A 22,589-nucleotide genomic window follows, 5' to 3' on the forward strand; every position below is an offset into this window, starting at 1 on the left:
ACTTCTTCATCAGCTTCAAAAGTTGAAGACCGGTTCATTGTTCGTTGTTGGTCGAATTCAACATTGAAAAGGCTGCATTGAGAGCATATTGCATTGGACAAATCACTCTCAAAAGGTCAACATCAAAAGAGACAAGATGGTGAGTGATCAGCTATTTGGTTGTTGACGAAGTAGAAAGATAGCTGACAAATGAATTTGATTTGGTAGAAACCAATCATTCTTCAAGGTTCGTTGCCCCATCTGCCTCGCCCATACCTAGAATACAAAGCTCATTATAATCTCATGATATTATCATAGGCCACGAGCGTTCCCTTACTCAAATCGTCTTCAACTCTGAAGGAGACCTGTTATTCTCAGCATCAAAAGATTCAGTCGTAAATGCCTGGTTCACCTCGAATGGTGAGAGATTAGGAACATTTGGGGGTATAAAAGGTGATGGAGGACATAACGGTACGGTATGGACGGTCGCTGTCGATTGTGAGTCTTCTTTTTCATCAGTGATTCGATAAATCCAATATCAGAATCTGGTATGGGAGTGGAGTATCAGATAGAAAGGTGAAATATTCGTTGGAAGAATTGGAAAGACCTGGATAGATCGATTTTGATATGGATATGATCTTTGATCATTGCTGGAAAGATATTCTAGATCGGAATTATTTTGTTATACAAGATCAAAGTGGATGGGTCAAAAGAACTTGTGTAGACCAGGATTATTCAGAGGTGGTGTGACACGGATCTCTATGGAAACGACACTTAGGACGAAGATTGGAAAAACAACATGTTATGGCTTGACGATCACTGACCTTTTTTACTCAACCCTCAGCCCAAACACGATTCCTTATCACTGGAGCGGCGGACAACACGATGAAGTTATGGGAGATTGCTACAGGGAAATGTCTGTTTACTTGGGAATTCTTGACTGCTGTCAAGAGGGTTGCGTGGAAGTGAGTTTTGAGTTCTTTTTACCGCTTTTTTGTTGTGATTTGGCATTCGAGGAAACCATAGAAAATTCTCAGGCGAGGTCTTGTCGGACAAGAGGAAGAGGGAGATATACTGGATAAGGAAGGAATCCCAACTAGCTCTGTCAATATATGAGCAACTGGTGTACAATGGTGTTATAAGACGAGTAGATGGATGATAAAGAGAACAATTGTCGGGTATTGTCAGAGATGCAGAGCTAATACCGATGTTACACTTTGTAGCGAGGATGACGACACTATCTTATCGATTACCGAACAGCGAAGTGGACAACCATCAATCATCAGGATATACAAGATAAACAGGGATGAACCAACTTCGCGTGAGTTCGATTTATCTCACAAGAAAACGAATTTTGAAGGGTTCAGCTGAGCTGATTATGTTTTGTTTTGTCTTATTAGAAACCACCACTCCAATAACCACCATGACCCTCTCAGGATCCAAAGCGACCGTTGCCTTGTGGACACCATTATCAGAATACATATTGACCGGACACGAGAGTGGGAAAGTAGCGAAATACGATGTTAAATCAGGAGAAGAAGTGAATTACGTGGATGATGCTCATTCAGGAGAGATTACGGATATTCAATCGAGTCCTGATGGAACTTATTTCATCACGAGTAGTAAGGATAAGACTGCTAGGGTGGGTTTTTTCATTTTTTCTCTCTTCCAGAAAACTGATTTCTATAGTTTCGCCTTGATGAGACATCATACTGAATTTTGTTTGCTGTATTTTAGATCTTCGACTCGGAAACACTCGAAGAGATGAAAGTGTTCCCTACGGAAACTCCATTGAACAGTGCTTGTATCGCACCATTACGACCATACGTGAGTATGAATACGGATTTTGCTTTCCCGTTTCGACCAAATTGCTCATATGTCTCTCTCATGCCTTCATAGATAATCCTAGGTGGTGGTCAAGATGCCATGTCGGTAACTACCACATCGCAACGAGCTGGTAAATTCGAATCGAGATTCTGGCATAAATTGTTTGAAGAGGAAGTAGGTAGGGTGAAAGGACATTTGTGAGTCGTTTTCGACCCAAGATCAGTACCATTAGTTCAACATCCTTTACCTTATGATCGTCTCGGTTTGACCGTCGTAATGTTATGCTAATGACATCGTTTGATCTCCATTTTATAGCGGCCCAATCAACACCCTCGCTGTGCACCCTCAAGGCAAAGCCTATGCGTCAGGTGCGGAAGATGGTTTCGTAAGAGTACATTGGTTCGATGAGAGTTATTTCAGATCACGACCTTTCGGTGATCTTGAACCTGAGGTGGAAGTGTAGGTGTAGGTGGGTTTTGGGTTGATATGGCATAGAATGCATTTTCATTTGTACCATACCAGATGAGTCAAGTGGCATCGTTGGATAGATCATGTCTTTGTGGATGGCATGACATTAGTGGTCGGTATATATTACGCACGCTTGAGGTTAGATAGCTAAGAATCAAGAGATTGCTATGACCATTCGCCGAATTTTTTGGATTTGGGAGGCAGAGCAATCACTAAACTTACTTCTCGAATAGCATACAGTCAGTTAGCCATTTGCAGAACACGTTAATACATACATTGACTTCATGCTCATTAACAGAATAAATAGTCAGTGATAACCTCAAGATGCCACCTCGTACTATCCAATCGATGCATATGAATATATATCGAGTCTACACAGCATGACCTTGACCTTTGGTAGCTTGCCATTCGAGATTTTCCTTTTCTCTCCTTTCTAATAAGATCTTCTTCTTCTCAGCTAAGAGGGCAGTTCTGTGACGATGGCAGTGCGGTTCCGAGTATTTAAGATTGTACAGCAGTTTAATGATTCGCATACATGTTCGTATTGACAAAAACGGAAAAGGCAGAAGAAAGAGGAATTAACTCGTCAGTATATATAATCAAAGAGTAAAGAGTGAAAGGTCCAACGTACTGTTTCTTATCTGCGTAGAAGGCTCCGTAACCTAATACACCGAATGCGGCTGTTGATATCAAGTGACCTGATGGGGCTAAATGAGAACGATGGATCAGCGGATGGATCCCTCAATACGCTAGACCTCTTCAATCCTCGCATGACAATTGGTAAAATTCCAACAGCTGCATAGGACCATCGATGGGGGCGATCTTCCAAATGCTATATCTCGCTTCTGTGCCTAGCTCTGACTGATTTATTCGATGCGTTATATTGTTCTAGCTCTCCCCATGTTATGAACATCCGACATTGTTCCATTACCCTTCCACTTGACTGTCTCTCTATTCTACGTAAAGCTCTTGTCTCTAACCTCCCTTGTCCATTTCCCAAATGACCAAACACTCTATCGCGAATTCTACTACAGGTGAAATCATATCATCGGAAGGCGACCCCACTCACCATCGAAGATAGGCCTCTTTTGTAATCCCAGCTGGAAACATCTGGCTCCGAAACCGAATGCGCTGAATCCGAGGATGGTAGAGAGGAGGGTCATGGTGTGTGTATGTGCGGTAAGATCGGTGAGGAAACTGTCGGAAATTGTGATGTTTCTATGTTGCTTTTTCGGTGAGATGCGGCTGCGACTGTCGCCCGGTGAGTGGTCAATTATCAATGAATCTATATATGTATGAGTGTATGTGATAAGATGCATCTTTTGAGATATCTGGTATGGTATGCGAGACACAGAGTTGGACGAAGCAACATTGTTTCCTTAAGTGGGTCGCATTGTTAAGTAAATAGCGGTAGTTTTCACTCAAAATGATTAATATCATTGGTCCAAATCCCCTTTTGACCACTCACCACCAACAGCAACAGCAATTCATCCGAACAACATTGAATATCATCTTTCTTGTTCTCATTTTTCTTTCAACACATACCATCAAAGCACAAGACCAGCCAAGATGAGACCCTCCGCCCCTGCTCAATCACACATGCCCGGTCGTAAGTCATCTCTCTTCATCTCAGAGTTGTAAGGCGGGATGCAATGCTGATGTGTGACAACGATAAATAGCCAAAACCTACGTGAGTATTTTCGATCAATGGATATACCTTTAGTCAGATTGTTGGAGGATGAGACAGGGTGTCCAAAGATCATAATGCAGGAGTTGGAAGACAGAAGTTATGATCATGATAATGGGAAATAGGATATCGGAACTGATATGTCTAATGTCAATTGCAGATCGGTTGGTGGGGTGATATGGGATCGTTACCTCAAAAAGGTATCAAGACCTATGGTGAGTTTGAGTGTCTTCTTCACCAATATCTATCACAAAGCCGAAAAGGAAGATGCTGATTGTATGACTATTCATTTACTCTTGTCTCACCGATCGCAATGACAATAACTATTCAATATCCACTCTCATTCCCACTTTCCCGTTCATAATCAATCTCTGTGACATCACTCTGTTCTGTATCATTCGAACGACTATAGGTGTCTCTCCATACCGACAACGAGCCATGGCTGGTGCCCTCAACGGATACATCTTCAACGGTTTCTCCCGAGTGATGGGTCACTTGCCTTATGCCGCTCCCCCTCTTTTGTTCTGTGAGTGAATTCTCGCTCAGCCAACACCACGATCGCACAGCAATCGAGTGTCAGAGAGTTGCCTTGTGGGATTGAGAAAGAACGAGCTCAGTCCATTAGAAGAGACTCTGCCTCGATTTCTTGTGATCAATCCGGATGATCCCTTCAATGCTAATAGTCGCTAATATTTTGGCATATCTAGTCTACGGTGTCTACTACTGGTCCAAGAAGAAGTACGAATACTTCAACTCGAAACAAGGTCACTACGACAACTTGATCAACGAGGGCGTTATCAAGCCCGGTCAATACGAGAGACCAACCGTTGAACCTATAGGACATTAAGCGGAAGTGTTCTGGAGACAGGATAGTATGGTCTTGTAGTCAGGATAAGGATTGAATGCATTTGGTTTCTCTCTTTCATTCCATTCTCTCAGTGTATGTCTCCGTATCTGAGCTTGCATCTGACCATCTATGTATCTATCTTACTTTTTGAATGAGGAATTCTTTTCGATTATACGGTACGGTGTATGGTGTGAATTGAAAATGACCCAACAAGGGAATTCGCGTCAAAAAGGAGTTCAGTCCGAAACATCATTCATCAACACTTCTCACTCTTCTTTTCGTACAACTTTCTACTATACCTTCTCTCCCTCTTCATCCTCTCATCTTCTCTCCTTCAACTAGGCATCAGGAAGAGCTCATCGATCGGATATACATCCATTCGTAGTATACACCTAAAAACACCCATCAAATATACTCAAGCAAAATGGCCCTCCCAGCATCTTCCAACCCCATAACATCCGTCGCCCCCTCCTCCTCACCCATCACCTCCGTCCAACCTCCAACCTACTCCTCTCCCTTATACCCACAATCCACTAACCCTCAACTGCTCACGAGATTGAACTTGGACCTGAGGGGTCAGATGTTCCCCGTTGAAAGGGAGACATTGATGTTGTTACCCGAGAGTGTATTATTGGGGTTGTTCCCCCAGGGACTTATCTTGAGTAAACCTGCGAGTTGGGAAGGTGCGGATGACGGAGTGTTTACTGTTGACGTGAGTGGATGTATTCCTGATATACTGAAATGCATTCTTCTAAGAGGCAGACATGGAGTTGGATATTCGATTTTAAAATGTGGTATGAATGGAGGTTGGTGCTGACGTTGAATGATATGTCTACTGCTTGCTATTCTCGACTCGAATATGCGATTGATCCTCCTTTCCCACACTGGATGATACCTGTTTATCGATCCTATTAACTCACTCCCTACTCTTCCTCACCATACCTAAACACATCACCATCTGACCAACTCGATCAACCTAAACCTAAACCCAAACCTATCATCTCAACTCTTCTTGCACCCACCGACAGTTCGATCCCGAATGTTTCCGCTACATCCTGTCCTTCTGGTCCACCGCTCAATCAACATTTTACGGCACCCCAACCTCCCCAGGTCTATTCCACGCACAGCAAAACATCCCTATCAACCCTAACGACCCTACATCCGACCAATCGCAGAACCCCCTCCTGTCCAAACAAGCCATCATCGTCTTAAGGGAAGAACTCGAGTATTTCTCAATTACCAAACCTGGTGGGTTGGCCAAGACCGACCTCAAGACTGGTTTACCTAACGAAGAACTCAGAGCTCTAAAGAGGAATTGCGGCAAAGCATTGGAAAATAAGAAGAGTATCTTCGCGGCGTTGGAGAGGAACGTTAGTAGTGTTGGGAATGCGGCGGAGGCTCATCTGATCGATATGCTCTGTATGAGGTGAGTGGGTTTTGTACATGTGATCTTGTCTGTGAAGTATTGGTGAACAAGGAGCGAAGTGCGTTATGTGAAGTCAATCCTTTATAGAATTGATTCAAGGGGGTTCTCTGGATATTATTTGTTCGTGATCATGGGCAAGGCGATAAACCTCCATTATTTGCTTCGGACCTTGATCTCCTTTCTAGATCTTCGTTTCGTATTCACTAACACTGCCTTCTCCACTATAGCGGATTCAACAGAGACGACTCATGGGGATTCAGAGCATGTGAACCCTCTCGAAACGTCATTACCTCGATGGCGCTCGTCTTGCTGAAAACAGGTATAATGCATCCCACGCCTGAAGAACAAATGGAAGGTCATAACATACCTTGGATCGATGCTCAACAGATGAGTACCGCTCAGAAATTATTGTTGTTCTGGAGAAAGCCTGCGGTGAGTATATTTCGCCTTTAACACCCCCTCTTACCCTCTTCTTGAATGGTATGCGAACCTCAAAGGGCAAGAGCTAGTCACTGATTCCTTTGTCTACAGCGAAAATGCTGGTGGGACGGTGTCGAAGTTCAAATTCCCGCTAGTACCACCTCGAAAGATGAGATGATCAACGTCAAAGTTTGGGCTAGGAGAGTATGGACTCTGGAGTTGTCTTTGGTGAGTTTACAATTTTCATAACCGAGGGTTGAATTGATTGGACTGATCAATTGATGGTCGATATCAACAGATCTAATCATGACAATCGACAATGAAAACAGACACGGGAGGTCACTCGACTTTGCCTTATGATCTCAGGCCTTCTTTTTCTCTTCACATTTCGCCTACATATCGTCTTTATCCTTTCTCTTTCTGTATTTGTATATATTATCAGTGTTCATCTACGACAATACTGTACTGTACAAATTAGCCCCTGCTTTGTTGATTTTCTTTTTTATGATACCCTCTATACCCTATTTCATGTTAATGGTAATGTCCGATTCGACTTATATGCATATTGGTGATAAAGGACGAGTATGGTATATCCATATATGCCAAAGTCTGCGTACAGAAAACCGACTATCACCGGAGCTATCAACATATGAATAGTTACACAGCTTCCAAAAGACTAAAGTGCCGTATGGTACCCACTTCCCCTTTCACTCTTTACCCTTCCTCCCTCTAACGATCAAGCCCGGTACTCTCATCTTGCCTTCCTCTGTTCCAAAAATAGGTAATTCCCCTCTTTCTTCTGCATATACGTTTGTGAGACCGTACGATTCGAATAGCCTTATGAGCGAGTCGGTGGTGAATGAGGGTCGATGATGTTCGGGAGCATTGAAGGGACCGTGTTCGGTGGGCTGTATATGTGATGTCAGAATGAGATAAGCCATGATAAGGCATGTACGTTAACGACTGATCTAGGGGGTACGACGACTCGATTAAGAAGAAACGATGGGTAATGAACGGAAGATGATGATTGATATACATATATAAGTCAAATAAACCAGGTCGACCCACCTTTGAATGTCCTTCCCCATTATTATCTGGAATAACCCCCATCTCAGCAAAGACCAACCATCCTCCGTCCTTCACCAACCCAATCGCAGCAAGCATGAAAGAAGGTATATCATCTACATGATGTAATACCAAACTCGATACTGCCAAGTCAAACTTATCTCGTGGAGGTGAGATTTCCCTCCTTCTGTCCTCTACAGTTGGCGATATGAGCAGGGCCTTGTCTTTGAATTGTTGGGGTGAATTTGGAGATAGATTATGAAGGGAGTATGTTAAATTTGGAAAGGATTCTGAAGGAAGGTATTTACTTAGGTTCAAGAGCATTGAGGGAGAGATATCGATTGAGTGGATGGTTGAGAATGTAGATAAGAGATGTTTGGTTACTGTTCCGGGACCTGTTCAAGCAATTTAGCCATGATACTCTTGAGTACGAGATGGAAGAGGACCGTCAGGCCCGTATGAAGGAGGAAGCCTTGTGAGCTTGTGGGAAGAATGAAACTCACCACATCCTATTTCCAACACATCCCATGTCTTATATATGTCCTCTTTGATCCCAGCAGAAACGAGTGCGTGAATAACGGATTCATAAGTGATTTGAGCAACTTCGAACCTGTTTGGCAATCAACAGACCTACGATGAGCATTAAGTAATAGTAGGATAACAGAGAGACATGGGAGGATCGAAGTGAATGATAAACTTACACACCGGGTCTGCCTAGGTAATCGTCCTCAGCCCAATGATCATGTTCGTGTTGATCTCCGTTCATTCCCTGAGAATGAATGTGGGTGTGAGCATGATCATGCCCATGCCCATGATCATGGGTAGCTTGAATACGTTCAGGTTGCTGAAAGCTTGGCTGAGTCATTTTGATGTCAATTATATTGGTATTTCGATAGAACAGGATTAGTACTGCGATTATAGGTATGATCCAGTGAATCATGGATTGACGTCGTAAAAAGTACGTATGATTTGAATCAATCCGCAACCTTCGGTCTTACTCTTATATATGCGTGCACCTCCTCCTCCAATGCATCGATGGTGCTTACCAAGCTCTTTCTTACCTTACCAGTACTCCAATACTGCAATTGTGAAAGATTCAGTCTTGTACGAGTACCTTGTGTTATCTGTTATCTTATCCGTATCGGGGCCCGAGCGGGTGCCGCCGGACGATCTCCCGGGTGCAACAATACTTGGTTGATACTCGTATTGTTGATCACAATGCATACGAGTCACCCATAAACATACTGTACTCGAGTATAATATACTTTCCGATCAGTCACATCTACTTACATAAAGCAATTGATCGTATTTTGCAATTATCATATCATACTCTATTCACAATACTCTAGAGTGCTTGAATCGTACAGATCCTAACTCTATTTTGTCCCTTTTCTACCTCTGACGATCAATGCAGGGATCATCTTCCTTTCTTCTCCTTCTTTCAACGGCGGAGCAGAGGCAGGTCGGAAGACTGGGAAATCCTGAGTCATATCCGCATGTACATCGATCAGCCCATGTGATTCAAAGAGATCAACGAGCTGTTGAGGTGTATAGGCGGCTCGATAATGGTCTGGAGCATTGAAAGAACCTTGTTCATTAGACTATGAGTATGATATACCATCAATCAGTTTCAACCTCAATTTCAAGGTCCAGGTCAAGGTCTGAATGATTGACTTACTTTATCATCTATCACATGACCCCCTTCTCTTCTTCCCATTTCAGTAATTACCAACCATCCTCCCTCTTTCAGTAGACCTACTGCACCTGCCATGAAAGACTGTACGTCGTCCACATGATGCAATACCCAGTTTACCACGGCTAGATCAAATCGTGCTCTGGAAGATGGTAATTGCCTGTTTGGATCTTCCGCTGTGGGTGATTTGAGAGGTACCCTTTCCGCAAAAAGTCGACCTGAGTCTGGATTTACGGTATGAAGTGAATAGGATAGATTGGGATATGTATTGGGAGGTAGGTAGGTAGTAAGATACGTCAACATAGAAGGAGAAGTATCGATCGAGTGAACAGTATGGAAAGTAGGTAAAAGATGTTTGGTTACAACTCCTGGACCTAACACAGGTGTCAAAGTTAGCTTGGGATAATACTGTATGGGGACCGACAGAGATGCAACTCACCACAGCCTATTTCCAATATGTCCCATTTTCGGTACACCTCCTCATCAATCCCTGCAGAAGTGATAGACTGGATTATGAAATCGTAACTCATTTGAGCAAGTTTGAGTCTGTCGGTGAGTTCGAAGTCAGCAATACAAAAAGGATATAATCCCCACTTGGATGTATTAATACAGTCTGTCGATGACAATCCTGACCTACACTTCCGGATTAGCGAGGTATTCTTTACCTGCCCATTGATCTGGTTCCTCATGCTGATGACCATGTTGAGGAGGTTGGGTGATCGATGATGATTGCTCTTGATTTTTTTCACACATGTTGGTGTAATGAGATCAGTCAGTATGATGATAGGCGGTATGACTTGAGATCAATGAGCAACGAATGATCAATGATCTAGGACCGATAATGGAGAAAGGGGACGAGGACACGGCATGCTGAGCGATGAATCTGCAGTGATCATATATATATCCTGTAATGTATCAATCACCTGGTGAAGGTAGGAATGTTGCATGAGGAATCCAAAGGTGGTAAGTTATCTGATCCGGAGCCCGTCCGGGGGCCGTATGAGAATGCAGTGATCACACCGAACAGGTACTCGTGTATGCATATCGTGAGAAAGTCCCGAAGGCACGGATATCATCTACACCTCATCCATCTCTTAATTCCCTCATCATCCCAAATCTCACTATCGGTCCACTCTCACCTCCCTTATTCTGCCAAAACCTGTCTCTAAACTTGAATTGTCTCTGAAGCGATTCGTACATTTCCAACGTGTAATACTCGAATTCCGATTGAACTTCTTTTTCCCTCTCCTTCCTTCTTGGTCTTCCAGATCCTTCGGCATCATTACACACTTCTGAGACTTTTTCCATGCCGTATATTTCAAATCTCGTCTTATCTTCCAGTTCCCTTTTTGTATCTGCATGTAGCAATGATCGACTGAATGTCCTAGGATGAGAATCTACTATAGATCTCAAAATGGTCTGTACATTCCTGTAGTCGGATCCCATCATATCCGCCATCATCAAATCTTCCTGTTCACGCTTGGTAGTGTACGCATGATTGAAACCAGGTGGAGGGGGAGTCATACCCCATTCATCTTCTTCACTATCATTATCGCTATACCATGGATGTCTTCTTTTCCTTTTTTTATTTTTAGCTTTGGGAGGAGGAATTAGATCATCAATTGTTGGGGTATCTTGTCCTGGTCGAACGATAATTTGATTGACTGATCCCCACAATAGAGGGAATTGATCCGATAAGTCCGTATTGATTATCCACCTGGATGGGAAATACTGGTATTTATATTCTGCATTTGACATTTCAGGCTTGAATGGTATCTTGTAAGTTGGATTTATATATTCGTACCATTCTCCAGGTTTGAAGCGGGACATCAAGTTTAGTCGAAGGGATCCGACAGCTTGTTCAAAATGACCGTGTAACTTGTTAACGAGATTCTTCACTCTCTTGAGTTCCTTGACCCGTTCTTTCTCATCTTCCTGATTTTGTAGATTATCAAGTACGTCCTTCAGACTGCTATAGATATTCTTATCATTGCCTATAGTGACCCTCCGACAGTTAGGCGTGATGTGCCTATACTGTTTATGAATGATGGTTTTTGCTCGTTCGTATGTCTGACCTTTAAAATATCTTGCATCTTTCCTTAGACGTTCCAAGGTATCTTTCGTGAATTGATATCCCTCCTCTACCCTTAGTTGTGAACGTTCATTACCTGTTGGTGCCCTCGGAGCAGTACAAGGTAAGATCGTAAGATTTTTGACATACTGCATCAGAACCAATTTCGTACAACCCGATTTCCTCGCCAATGCCGCGTTGTCAGATTTGGTCAAATCAGGATCAAAGTCAAAATTGAACTTGTACAAGGGCAATTGTCGTGCTGAACCACTGATAAAGGTCCCTAAATCCATGACTGTGGGTGAATGGTAGAGTACTGATCCAGCTATGGTGAAGAAGACCTAGTAGCGTTTCAACACAGTCTTTAGCTAAGAGTGTTATTCTGTACAATAGCAAAAGTATACGACTCACGCTGTTCACTCTCAGGGCATTCGCCAAAGTCTTCTGAGGGGTATACCACCCCTCTCTTCCCTCTTCTAGACAAAAACTAAATATCCTCTTCAACACATTGTCGGGAAAGGGAGACAGTTCTTTTGGATCCACATTGGATGTCTCGCTGAACATATAATCTTCTTCAGCGTCTGATGCTGCCTCATTGGAATGACGCTTCTTTAGGGGTGTACGGACAGATGGCTTCTTGGATTTGGTCGTTGAGGACTTCTTATTGTAAGTTGAACTGCTTTTAGAGGTGGAGGTGGTCTTCGCGGTCTTTTGCCTGACAGCCATGTCGATGATGACAATCAATATCTGGTATGTATCTGTCCAGTCGAAAGTGGTTTAAATACAGATCAATTGGGATGAAATTAGTGAGGCAAGGGGGAGGATAACTGAGATGAGATGGGAAAAGTGTTCAAAGAAGTCCATTTCGTCATGTAATGACCTCGCAAAGGGAGTCGCGTCCTCTACTTTGGTCGTCCGTGCGAGTGGATTTTTATCAGTTTATCAGAATCACGCAGCGGCGTTGTCCGCCATTCCTGAGATGACCGATGATCCGAGCGTTCAATCGTCTTCGACTTTTACTATGCAGAATTTCATCTAGCATACATGAATTTATCATTCAGCATTCTCCTGTACTCGCCATCACACATCGTGTAGCAGGACTCGAGAACCTTCCTGGTGCTCAAAATGACGTCCGAACTAAGCCCAGAGATATGGGATCATATTCTCAGTCTATGTCGAGAGAAAGACGATGGAGGGTTGTTTGTCTCTCAGAACACGTTGGCAACTTGTTTGAGGGTTAGCAAGGTCAGTTGCATATCAATCCATTGACCGATATCATATCTTGAATAATTCTCCTTGCTGGTGAGACTGCAAGCTGATGCGCTATTGACGATGAGATAGACATGGTACCTTCTCGCCTCTCCTTACCTGTACTCCTCGCCCATCATCAAAGACATCCACAACTTCTTCGTCGGTTCCGATAAACCCCTCTCTTCCACCCTCGTCGGATCCCTAGCTTCCTCAAAAGTCTCATCTCATGACCTCTACCTCAAAAGTATAGAAGAGGGCAATACCAAATTACCCTTAATGCATCAAATACAACAACTCCGTATCTACCCCAATTCTCTTCCTGAAGAGTGTGACGACGAGAAGTTAGATCAAGCCATCACCATACAACGCGAATTATACACTCAAGCTAATGAGATATTATCAAATTGTCAAGGTATAATAACTCCTCGACTTAGATCGATTTCGTGCGATTCCTACTTGATACCAACGGGAAAAAGGGAAAGGGAAATTAGCGATATGCTATTCAGATCAATTAGAAATATAAAACTTAACCTTCTCACACACCTAAGACCTCAAAATTGGTGCGAATTCGATTCACCTACCATGTCATTATCTGACGATGTACTGAAAATGGCCAAGGGAGGTGTATTACCCCAGGTGGTAGACTGTCATACGACATTGGAAGACCCGCCTGTCATCCAATGGGGAACTAAAAATAGATTGACGGTAAGGGAGAAAGAGGATGTTAGGAAGTATCTTTGGCCATTTGTAAAGAATTACGAGAGTACCAATACAAATAGCACTGCCACAAGGGAAAGAAACAAAGTAGGGAATGGAAATGGACACGATAATATCGATTGGCCCGTGGATTCCGTTTCAGAGTTAGACCAAGAAGTATGGATAGAATGTATATACGAATTAATCGAATGTTCTATGCCACTCGAACCTGAAGATCGAAATGACAGTGGACTCAAACAAAGTGAAAGTGATAATGAAATTGATGGTAACACCATGTTAGAAGTATACGGAATAGAGAAATTCTTAACTATCTCACAGTCTGTTGAAGGTGTTGGTGAGAATTTACCTTTTATCGACGAATCTACTGTGATTCAACCGAAGATTCCTTCCGACGAGATCGATATGGATTGTCTAGCCAGTATAAAACGATCTAGATTCACTACAGAGGAGTTATCAAGGAGACAATCGATTTATCGATCCATATTCCTTAAGATGGAAGAACGAATTCGAGAATGTTTAGAAATTAACGAACAAGGTCAATGGATAGATAACGGAAAGAAAGCTCCCACCATCAAGTTTTACTTAGCAAGTGATTATCCAGGATGTAGTTCGTGTGGACAAGGGAAAGGAGATAAGTGGGAATTGGATACTAGACCTAGACCACCACCGAGGGACGATGATTCAGATTGGACGGACGACGATCATGATGAAGATGATGAGGATGATTGGGGTGATGATGATGGAAATGATTTTGACGTGGATGATTTTATAGAATATGAGGATGATGATATATACGATGGTGGTGGAGGGGATTATGAACCGGATGGAGATGATGATGATTGGCAAGACGAAGAGTACGATGAGAATGGGGTTCAGTATTTGAGTGAGGAAGATGCGGTGTATCAGTTTATAGGTGGTATATGAATGTATATAGTGATAGGTTAAATGCATTGCAATTTGGATGTGTGGTAGCATGCTCGTGATCTGCTTGAGTTAACATGGATGATTGACCTATATACCGTACAGTCGGCATGACCAGTTGCCGTGGTAGTACTTCACTCAACACAACAAATCCAACAAGACAATCCGATCATCCATTTCACTTCGAATGACACAGAGCCTCCAACCCATCATACCCATCCAGTCCCACTCAACCCACATCCCTTACAGTCCGCCAACTCTCTAAACGGTAAATATCTGATCTTTGGTCCTTGGCTATCAGGACTATTCTTCCATGTCCTTCTCTTATCTTGAAAAGACTCATGTAGGGATTTGATCATCTGATAGTCGATCGATTTTAACCATAATTTCATCTTGGCATAATGTTCCTCCGAGGTAGGTGGGTGTCCAGGTGGCGGTACAACTTGGAACCGATCATGGTCGTCATCGTCATCGTCATCAACCGAGTGCAAACGTATATTATGGACTACTAAGCCCGCGTCCATCATGTTGACGTCTTGATCATCATGATTTTCAGCATCATCTTCGTCGGAATCAGAATGTGAATTACTGGTTACAACGCCCTGGTCTCTCCCGCTCGATGGGTCCGTGGAACCATTGATAGGAAATCCTGCATTTCGTAATTCTTCGTCGACATACCTCACATCCACATCGGGATCGCGATCCCATTCATTCTGACCTCTTGTAATCCAATGATAATCATAATTGCCCTCCTCAGGTAAACATATACCTTCAAATCCATAAATCTCAAATACAGTCTTATCTTCAATCTCCTTGGTTAATATACTTTTCTTGATCTTCTTATTGAACCATTTAGGATGTGAATCGTAAATCGAGTTGAAAATGAGTGATATAATTTCATATTCCTCCATCATACTATGTTCATCGTAAGGTAATAAACCATCACCCTCATAAGACTCAGGTTCAGGCGTATCATGATCTAAATCACTTTCTACTGGTATTCGTTTGCCCAACGAACGATATTTCCTTCTAGACCAATAGTTTTCATCGTGCTTGCGACGTATTACAATTCGGTTGGTACATCCCCATACCAATGGTATATTATCCAATAAATCAGTATGGATGGTAAATACCCTAGGGACTATTCGAGTTCGATCGATATATTCGGGATTCTCAAGTTCCATCAAAGGTAATCCACCATTCTGCCATTCACACCATTCTATACCATCACCATTCCTATTGAGTATTTCCCAAAGATGTAACCGAAGATTGACCACTGCCGTACCCCAGTTGTCATACAGCTTTTCAATGATCTTAACAACTCTGTGCTCCTCGGGATTATGAACGATCAGATCGGATCCTATTGAAATTCCTTTCAATATAGGCATGATCAAAAACTCCCTTCCTTCCTTTTCGTATTCTCGCTTGATATTTCGTATTTTCTTGACCAGTTCGAATCCATCTTCATAGGTTTTACCTATACCTTCGGAATATTTTTGATCTCGTTTGATCCTGTTACAGTATTCTAAAGATGACTGTTCTTCGATATCCACTCCTTCGACAGGGACTGACCTAGGTAAGAATCGGAATTGAGTGACATGCTTGAGTAAGGGTAACTTTGTATTTCCCTTCTTGATACTTTCGAGAGTAGCTGAATCAAGGGTTCGACGCGAAGCCGAGTTTGTCCCTTCTGGAGGAATGTATCTGTCGGACCCAAGGAAGAATGAATTGATATCCATCACTGTCGGTGAGTGATAAAGAATAGATCCGGCCAACAGGTAGAATATCTATGTCGCAAACGATATAAGCAGTACTCTCACCGTACTGGTAGGGCGGAAGACACATGTGTGCAACGACCTGGTACACTCACCGTATTCACCCTTAGAGCACTTGCCAATGTTGATTGAGGTATATAACTCCCATCTCTGCCATCTTCTAAGCAATACTCCAGTATATTCCACAAGACCTCTTCCGGGAACGGTGTGAGGGACTTGTCGTTCTTCATCTTTTCTCAAGATCCGGTTGAATGGAGGTGAGCTTATTAGGGTGGTAAGAACAAGAGGAGAAAGACCATCCATTCATAACGTCCCCAACGGGCAGCGAAGCTGAGCTGTACTCACTATAAAATGATCTTTGAACAATTACAGTAACCAAGAGACCACAACCAGTAGCTTGATGCGTGAAAGTGGAGGTAGGCCAGTGCCAGTGCCAGTGCCAGTGCCGGTGCGTACGAGTACATGATTGCGTCATAGCTCATAACTTACATCAACGATCAATGCGCGACTCTTTTTTGCTTTTTTTTCGCTTTCCCACAGCCAGGAAGACTACGAGTACATACATGCCTTGGGAACCATCTCGAGATGCTACTCCACGTCCATTTGATATCCTGTACTGACATAGCATATCTCACACGTTGAGAAACATGCCACCTCGCAAGAAGACTTCCAGCTCTTCCAAGAAGGCCAAGAGCAAGATCGATGACAAGAAAGCCGCACCTCCAAGTACGAAAAAGGCAACCCCGAACAACCAGACGGCTCGAGCTGCTCTCAGAAGACAACCATCAAACGAAGCTATCTCTTTAAATGAACATGAAGGCAAAGAGCAAGATGGAGTTAAGCCGTCAGATGAGATATTGGAAGACGCCGTCGAAGCACCTGCAGACAGGTTAACTCCATTTCCCGATGAGGTACTGAAGCGCATCTTCGAATATTGCTTGGAAGAGGGAAAAGAAGGGTATTACGTCGCTCAGAAGACCTTGGCTACTTTATTACGAGTCAATAGCGTGAGTACTCATATAGTCAGCGATCTGTCGACAGGACCAGATGCTGATGTTGAGAGCCGACTGATAGGTATTCCTGAAGATTGCCGGTGCTGTCCTATACGACTCTCCTATCGTCATCAACACCGAATCATTCTTCCTCGGATCGCATCGCTCACTTGAAACGGGCAGAGGATACATCTTTGCTCCAGAACAGCATGGAGGTAATATCAGAAAATACCTTGAATCTTTGACTGGAGGTAAAGATACGAAATTACCATTACTTGATCATGTTCGACATTTACGAATTGTATCGCCTATCGTACCAAAGATCATCGATGGTGAAGAATTACCAGTAACTCAGGAATATATCGATAAGCTACTAGATGATGATGATGATGATGAGAGTGATTATGGGTGCGAGGTGTATCACAATACAGTGAACATACTATCCACTGAACGAACCCAGAATCACTTGACACCTAATCTTATTAGTATATCTATTGGAAGTCCACTTAGAATCGATCTCGATTTCGATCTCGATCCCGACAAGAATGATATTCACTCTGTGATTAGATTGGCACAGCTGGAAAATTACTTTGGAGTTGGCATCGCGTTGATGCGAACGCATCTATGGAAAAGGTGTCTACCCATCGAATGGATCGAATATCAAAACGAGATAACAGGGTATTATCGACCTGAGAAATTGAAGAGATCACCTATGAGATCGCCATGGATCAAAGATGACGAACAATATATACCTGAGATACATACGATATATACAACACTGTTAGAATCGTTTTCTATCATTTGGGGTTCAGTCAATAAGATCATCTTGAGAAAACCTACCGAAAAGGAGGACAAGTGGAAGAAATTACGTTTGGTCAACTACGTGGCAATGGGCGCCTTATCACCTGATTCCCTTTCAAAGGCAATGTCAAGGGATAGATCCGATGCAGAAGATGGAAGTGAGAATGATCGGAGGATGATGTATATGGATTATAAGACCTTGAATCCACAGGCTACTAAGAAAATCATCTCAAATATCATCAAAGATTCACATCCCGTCAAATACACTAAGCCCAAGATCACAGCCAAGTTGAAGAGAAAATTGGAAGATGAGACCGGAGTCGAAGTATATGGATATGAAGAAGTGCATGGATTAGGGCAAGATGAATATGACCAGATTTGGAATAGACGTAAAGAGATTTTGAGAGATTGGGCGAAGGATAAGAAAGTTGATATGTCATATGTGCAAGAACAGATTGAGATGGTTGGATATAATTTGGATAATGACGAGTACAATACATCCCCTCCTCAACAGCAATCATCCGAAGATGATGATGGAGAGGAAGAAGAAGACGACGACAATGTAGATGAGCCCTTATCGGAAGAAGCGCAACACAGGAGATTGGACCGAGCGAAATTGAGATTCTGGTTGGCTCATGCAGATTATGATCTGATCAAATCTATGCATGATGAATTCAAGTATAAAGATAGGAAATGGCTAAATGGTAATGAAGGATCAGGTATAAAAATTAGATTCAGACCGATGTGCGATATGTTGGATCTTGGTGATAGTTATATACAGAGAGGGTTTGATCCTGAGTGGGATCCGATAATGGTCTGGTGATGTGCCGGGTGATCCGTTTGAAGTTTGCTTATTCAAGTTGTATATAAATATTGCTATGAGACTTTCTGCTGTAAAGATTTGTATGAAAGGGCATCCTGGTAACGAACTATTGGTAGAGTTGTCGATCACTTGCTTCGTACTCGTTAATCCCTTAGATTCACAATGATATTTCCTCATTTTCAATAGCCAACCATCCCTCTTGTCTTTATATCTGTCTCTCGAATCGTCAGCCATCATATCATCATCACTCACTTGTCCCGCGCGAGACAATCAAGAGCCAAATACCTGATAAGCGGGTCGCTACATGGTAGAGGGTGACCCAAGAGTTGCTGAACAGTGAATTTATGAATTCATGAAGCCTACAGATGCAATATACGAATATAAAGAATGAAATGTACGAACTACCATCCCTCGCCTAATCCAAATCGTCCACCAGGTCGATATTTGTCTCCAAACTAGATAAGCGATGGGAACTAAGATGTTCTTGTTTTAGAGCTATTCTCGCACCGGATTGACGCTCGACTTGATCGTTTCTCCTTTCCCTCCATTCAGACACCCCATAGGCGATGTCGTGAGAGAGAAAAGTAAGATAAGGAGCAACTTTTGGGGAAAGTATGACCGGGGCTGCCGCACTGCCATAAAGGCATGAAGAAGAAAGAAAGAAGAAGAGAAGGATGATTTGATGATTTCGAAATTTATACACACACACACACATATCGTCGCGTGCAGGTGGATGGAAGCGGGATTAGGCGGAGTTTCATTTGTGGGACGAAGTAACGTCAGGGTGTGGCGGTGGAGGTGGTCCACCCTGACCTGGGATGAGAAGAGATGACGAGCTCAAGTTGACAGATAAGATAGTCGTACTTGTACACAGAACTAACTACAAGATAACAAGTACTCGCAATACTCAAGTTGATATCCACTCCACGAGTTGAACGGCAAACTGCCAGAAAGTCATGTAGCTGGACGGACTAACACGATGGGAAACTTCAACTTGACCCCAGAAATATGGTCGATGATCTTCAGCTTTTGTACGGAACCCTCACAACAAGATAAACAGGTACCTCAACCTACTTTGGTAAAATTATTGCGAGTGAACTCGGTAAGCACATGTCCGTCAGGCCATTCAAGGCCAAGACTTTTCTTGTCGTAGAGTTTAAGCTGATTTCACTTGGTATTCATGACATAGACCTTCTTCTCAATCGCTGCGCCGTTGTTATATCGGAATGTGATGATTGAAAACCTCGGTGATTTCCTCCTTGGGATAACCAGGACGGGACTACCTGATGACATCAAGAGAATAAATCACTGGTCCGGTCTCGACTTGACTGGGACTGGAAATACAAAGCTACCACTACTTCGATGTATCCGGAATCTCACAATCATACCCTTCTCCCCCAATAGATATGTAAACGATGTGTACGATATCTTATATCACCAGCAGACATGCTATGATCAGGCCAAGACCGTCCTTGGACGTCTCTCTAGCAGATCATCCGGTCTCCATATACAATCGTTGACGATCGGATCAGCCTCCTCTCCACAATCAAAGGAAATAGAAACGGTACACTCTCGATTCTTCTCCGTGATCCACTCAGTTCGTCGAACACTACTAGAACTATTTAGACCCCAGATATGGACAGAATACAGCCCAATACATGGATACTGTTTCGAACCCCTTCGATCCGATTTTACCAATGTGAAAAGGATATTACCTGAGGTGGTGAATATATATACGACGCTGGAAGGTACTTTCCCACTAGTATGGGGTACACTCAATCGAATCATCGTTAGAAGAAAGGAGAACACACCGGTTCAAGGGATGCCAGACATGTCTGTACTAATGGTGAATCCCGAGACTATCCCCGAAGAATTGGATATGATCTCAAACCCTAGGTTCAGTGAGGATGGAGTAGTGAAGACGATAGTCTATACGATCATACGATCTACACCACCTTGGCTTAGAAGATTGAATGAGGGCGAACAGGAATTGATAGATGAGAAGACGAAGATTGAAATATATGGGTTGGAAAGATTAATAGCTCCTTCGGATCAAATCGATGATGAGCATGAACCGGATGATCGTAAAGAGGAATCGGAGATGAGAGCTCTTGATAGGGTGGAAAATGGGATCAGGGAAGGATCGAATGTAACGTCAGATGGGAGATGGATGAGATCGGGTAAGAAGGCATTCTCCATCGGGTTGTCATTAGATGTAGATGATCAGGACCCATCGGGCACTGATGAATCAGAAGGATAATGCATGTACATCTATCTACAGTTAAGTCCCCTTCCCAGAACACATTGGAACAGTAAGTCGATTGATCTTCTCATTTGCACCCACAAGCATCGCAAGGAATATTTCCACTGGCTGGGAAGAATTTCACTTTCGGTAATTTCACTCCATATTCCCAAGGCGAATGATATCTCTTTCTGTGATCTTCCAGATGTTCTTTGATCTTATCCTCTAACCTGAGCATGTTCTTCTTCACCTGTTTCTCTAATCGTTCGTTTTCTTCTTCGGAAGGCTCTTGGTTCAATAATGGCAATTGAGGAGCGAGAAAGAGTTTCTCGAAACCATGAAATTCAATAATCGTATCTCTCTCTTCCTCCTCTTCATTCTTTTCCTCCTTCTCCGTCTCCTTCTCCTTGCCCTTGCCCTTGCCTGTCTGGCTCTGGATGTCAATATACTCTATCTCTGCTTCATTCTCTTTCTGATGTATTTGTTTCAGACGTTGATTCAGACTAATCAATATCGACCTTGAAATTTCGCCAGTCAAGAATTCGTACGAAACGAATCGATTCACCAAGCTATATCGATTGATATTTCCCCATGAGATAGAAAGTAATGGCCAATCAGCTTCCTCACTACTGAGATCTGTCCATCTCCCCTCCCGGTTGTTGCCTTCAATATTTATCTTTCGGTCATCATCGCGATTGTGAGGAAGATGCTGGATATGTATTTCTGTGTCTGGACCATCGACGTTGGTAGTTTGACACCATGATCGTTTTGGTTTACAAACGTTGTTCAAGAGTTTTTTCAGTTCTTGGGGATATCCAACTTTTGAATCTGATCCGAAGCGAATATATTCCAAATGAGGTGTAACTTCCACTTTATCGTTCAGGATATTTCGCAAGTTGTCCAGGAGTTGACGGTCATGAGGTTGAAATTGAGGTTGAGGCTGAGATCTAAATTGGATTCCACGTGTATAGCGAAGCAGAGATAATTTCGTGTTCTCCTTGAAAGGGTTAGTAGTACCGAGGAACAGAGTGAGGGGACTTGAAACGATTATATCTCGATAGAGGATGGGAGCGGTAATCTGGTATAATGTCTATACTCTCGCAGAGAGGACGTCGCCAAGGAGTTTCAGTTTTCAAGTTATGTGAGTGCGATTGTTGAACATACCTTATTGACCCGTAGACAGGCTGCCCAAGTGTCCTGAGCGGCGAGTTTCGCTCCTTCATGATCGAGATACTTTTCGTGGTCCCAGCAGGAATTGAGAATGTGGATGATCAGCTCCAAGGATAGATCCTGGAATGACATGTTGAATTTCGACTGGAGTTGAGGTTCACTTGGGTCTTCCTAGACTTGGTTTAGTCAGGTAGATAGCACTGGGAGTTATCGGTGAGGATGACACGAGTATGTATATGCGGATGCGGAATCACTCAAGCAGAAGGCTGTGTTATCGCTTCGCACACAGACGGTTTCCCGTGCGGATCGCTATGATCTTTTCAATTTAGTCATAGTTTTAAGACTAATGCCTTCCGTATAATGAATGCGTGCTAGGCGTCCCCAACAATCACTTTGATTACTCACACCTATGTG

The 22,589-nt window shown here is 43.0% G+C and overlaps 12 protein-coding genes across 12 annotated transcripts; 6 read left to right on the forward strand and 6 right to left on the reverse strand.

Moving 5' to 3' along the window:
* Positions 1-136: 136 nt before the first annotated feature.
* Positions 137-2,269, forward strand: L199_001682 (eukaryotic translation initiation factor 3 subunit I; the record flags this gene model as incomplete). Its single annotated transcript, XM_064887435.1, has 9 exons — positions 137-139; positions 208-226; positions 298-477; positions 824-944; positions 1,203-1,300; positions 1,380-1,621; positions 1,717-1,806; positions 1,879-2,003; positions 2,122-2,269. 9 exons carry the CDS (start codon positions 137-139, stop codon positions 2,267-2,269), a joined length of 1,026 nt encoding a protein of 341 aa, XP_064743507.1.
* A 376-nt stretch (positions 2,270-2,645) lies between these two features.
* L199_001683 (uncharacterized protein) lies at positions 2,646-3,437 on the reverse strand (the record flags this gene model as incomplete). The annotated part of the gene is made up of 3 exons (XM_064887436.1): positions 2,646-2,745; positions 2,906-2,981; positions 3,344-3,437. 3 exons carry the CDS (start codon positions 3,435-3,437, stop codon positions 2,646-2,648), a joined length of 270 nt encoding a protein of 89 aa, XP_064743508.1.
* A 406-nt stretch (positions 3,438-3,843) lies between these two features.
* On the forward strand, positions 3,844-4,808 carry L199_001684 (uncharacterized protein; the record flags this gene model as incomplete). Its single annotated transcript, XM_064887437.1, has 5 exons — positions 3,844-3,883; positions 3,954-3,964; positions 4,122-4,176; positions 4,374-4,487; positions 4,669-4,808. The coding sequence occupies 5 exons, from the start codon at positions 3,844-3,846 to the stop codon at positions 4,806-4,808; spliced, it is 360 nt and encodes a 119-aa protein (XP_064743509.1).
* Positions 4,809-5,232: 424 nt separating this feature from the next.
* On the forward strand, positions 5,233-6,903 carry L199_001685 (uncharacterized protein; the record flags this gene model as incomplete). The annotated part of the gene is made up of 4 exons (XM_064887438.1): positions 5,233-5,520; positions 5,837-6,234; positions 6,462-6,666; positions 6,766-6,903. The coding sequence occupies 4 exons, from the start codon at positions 5,233-5,235 to the stop codon at positions 6,901-6,903; spliced, it is 1,029 nt and encodes a 342-aa protein (XP_064743510.1).
* Positions 6,904-7,361: 458 nt separating this feature from the next.
* L199_001686 (uncharacterized protein) lies at positions 7,362-8,584 on the reverse strand (the record flags this gene model as incomplete). Its single annotated transcript, XM_064887439.1, has 4 exons — positions 7,362-7,562; positions 7,723-8,114; positions 8,223-8,329; positions 8,421-8,584. 4 exons carry the CDS (start codon positions 8,582-8,584, stop codon positions 7,362-7,364), a joined length of 864 nt encoding a protein of 287 aa, XP_064743511.1.
* Positions 8,585-9,095: 511 nt separating this feature from the next.
* L199_001687 (uncharacterized protein) lies at positions 9,096-10,165 on the reverse strand (the record flags this gene model as incomplete). Its single annotated transcript, XM_064887440.1, has 4 exons — positions 9,096-9,320; positions 9,398-9,786; positions 9,852-9,958; positions 10,050-10,165. The coding sequence occupies 4 exons, from the start codon at positions 10,163-10,165 to the stop codon at positions 9,096-9,098; spliced, it is 837 nt and encodes a 278-aa protein (XP_064743512.1).
* A 330-nt stretch (positions 10,166-10,495) lies between these two features.
* L199_001688 (uncharacterized protein) lies at positions 10,496-12,209 on the reverse strand (the record flags this gene model as incomplete). Its single annotated transcript, XM_064887441.1, has 2 exons — positions 10,496-11,824; positions 11,895-12,209. 2 exons carry the CDS (start codon positions 12,207-12,209, stop codon positions 10,496-10,498), a joined length of 1,644 nt encoding a protein of 547 aa, XP_064743513.1.
* A 399-nt stretch (positions 12,210-12,608) lies between these two features.
* Positions 12,609-14,375, forward strand: L199_001689 (uncharacterized protein; the record flags this gene model as incomplete). Its single annotated transcript, XM_064887442.1, has 2 exons — positions 12,609-12,728; positions 12,825-14,375. The coding sequence occupies 2 exons, from the start codon at positions 12,609-12,611 to the stop codon at positions 14,373-14,375; spliced, it is 1,671 nt and encodes a 556-aa protein (XP_064743514.1).
* A 206-nt stretch (positions 14,376-14,581) lies between these two features.
* On the reverse strand, positions 14,582-16,377 carry L199_001690 (uncharacterized protein; the record flags this gene model as incomplete). The annotated part of the gene is made up of 2 exons (XM_064887443.1): positions 14,582-16,159; positions 16,243-16,377. The coding sequence occupies 2 exons, from the start codon at positions 16,375-16,377 to the stop codon at positions 14,582-14,584; spliced, it is 1,713 nt and encodes a 570-aa protein (XP_064743515.1).
* Positions 16,378-16,794: 417 nt separating this feature from the next.
* Positions 16,795-18,763, forward strand: L199_001691 (uncharacterized protein; the record flags this gene model as incomplete). The annotated part of the gene is made up of 2 exons (XM_064887444.1): positions 16,795-17,154; positions 17,222-18,763. The coding sequence occupies 2 exons, from the start codon at positions 16,795-16,797 to the stop codon at positions 18,761-18,763; spliced, it is 1,902 nt and encodes a 633-aa protein (XP_064743516.1).
* Positions 18,764-19,742: 979 nt separating this feature from the next.
* L199_001692 (uncharacterized protein) lies at positions 19,743-21,023 on the forward strand (the record flags this gene model as incomplete). Its single annotated transcript, XM_064887445.1, has 2 exons — positions 19,743-19,865; positions 19,953-21,023. The coding sequence occupies 2 exons, from the start codon at positions 19,743-19,745 to the stop codon at positions 21,021-21,023; spliced, it is 1,194 nt and encodes a 397-aa protein (XP_064743517.1).
* Positions 21,024-21,093: 70 nt separating this feature from the next.
* On the reverse strand, positions 21,094-22,307 carry L199_001693 (uncharacterized protein; the record flags this gene model as incomplete). Its single annotated transcript, XM_064887446.1, has 2 exons — positions 21,094-22,095; positions 22,170-22,307. The coding sequence occupies 2 exons, from the start codon at positions 22,305-22,307 to the stop codon at positions 21,094-21,096; spliced, it is 1,140 nt and encodes a 379-aa protein (XP_064743518.1).
* Positions 22,308-22,589: the final 282 nt, after the last annotated feature.

Source organism: Kwoniella botswanensis, chromosome 1 (assembly GCF_036426115.1).
Source record: "Kwoniella botswanensis chromosome 1, complete sequence".
Classification (NCBI taxonomy): domain Eukaryota; kingdom Fungi; phylum Basidiomycota; class Tremellomycetes; order Tremellales; family Cryptococcaceae; genus Kwoniella; species Kwoniella botswanensis.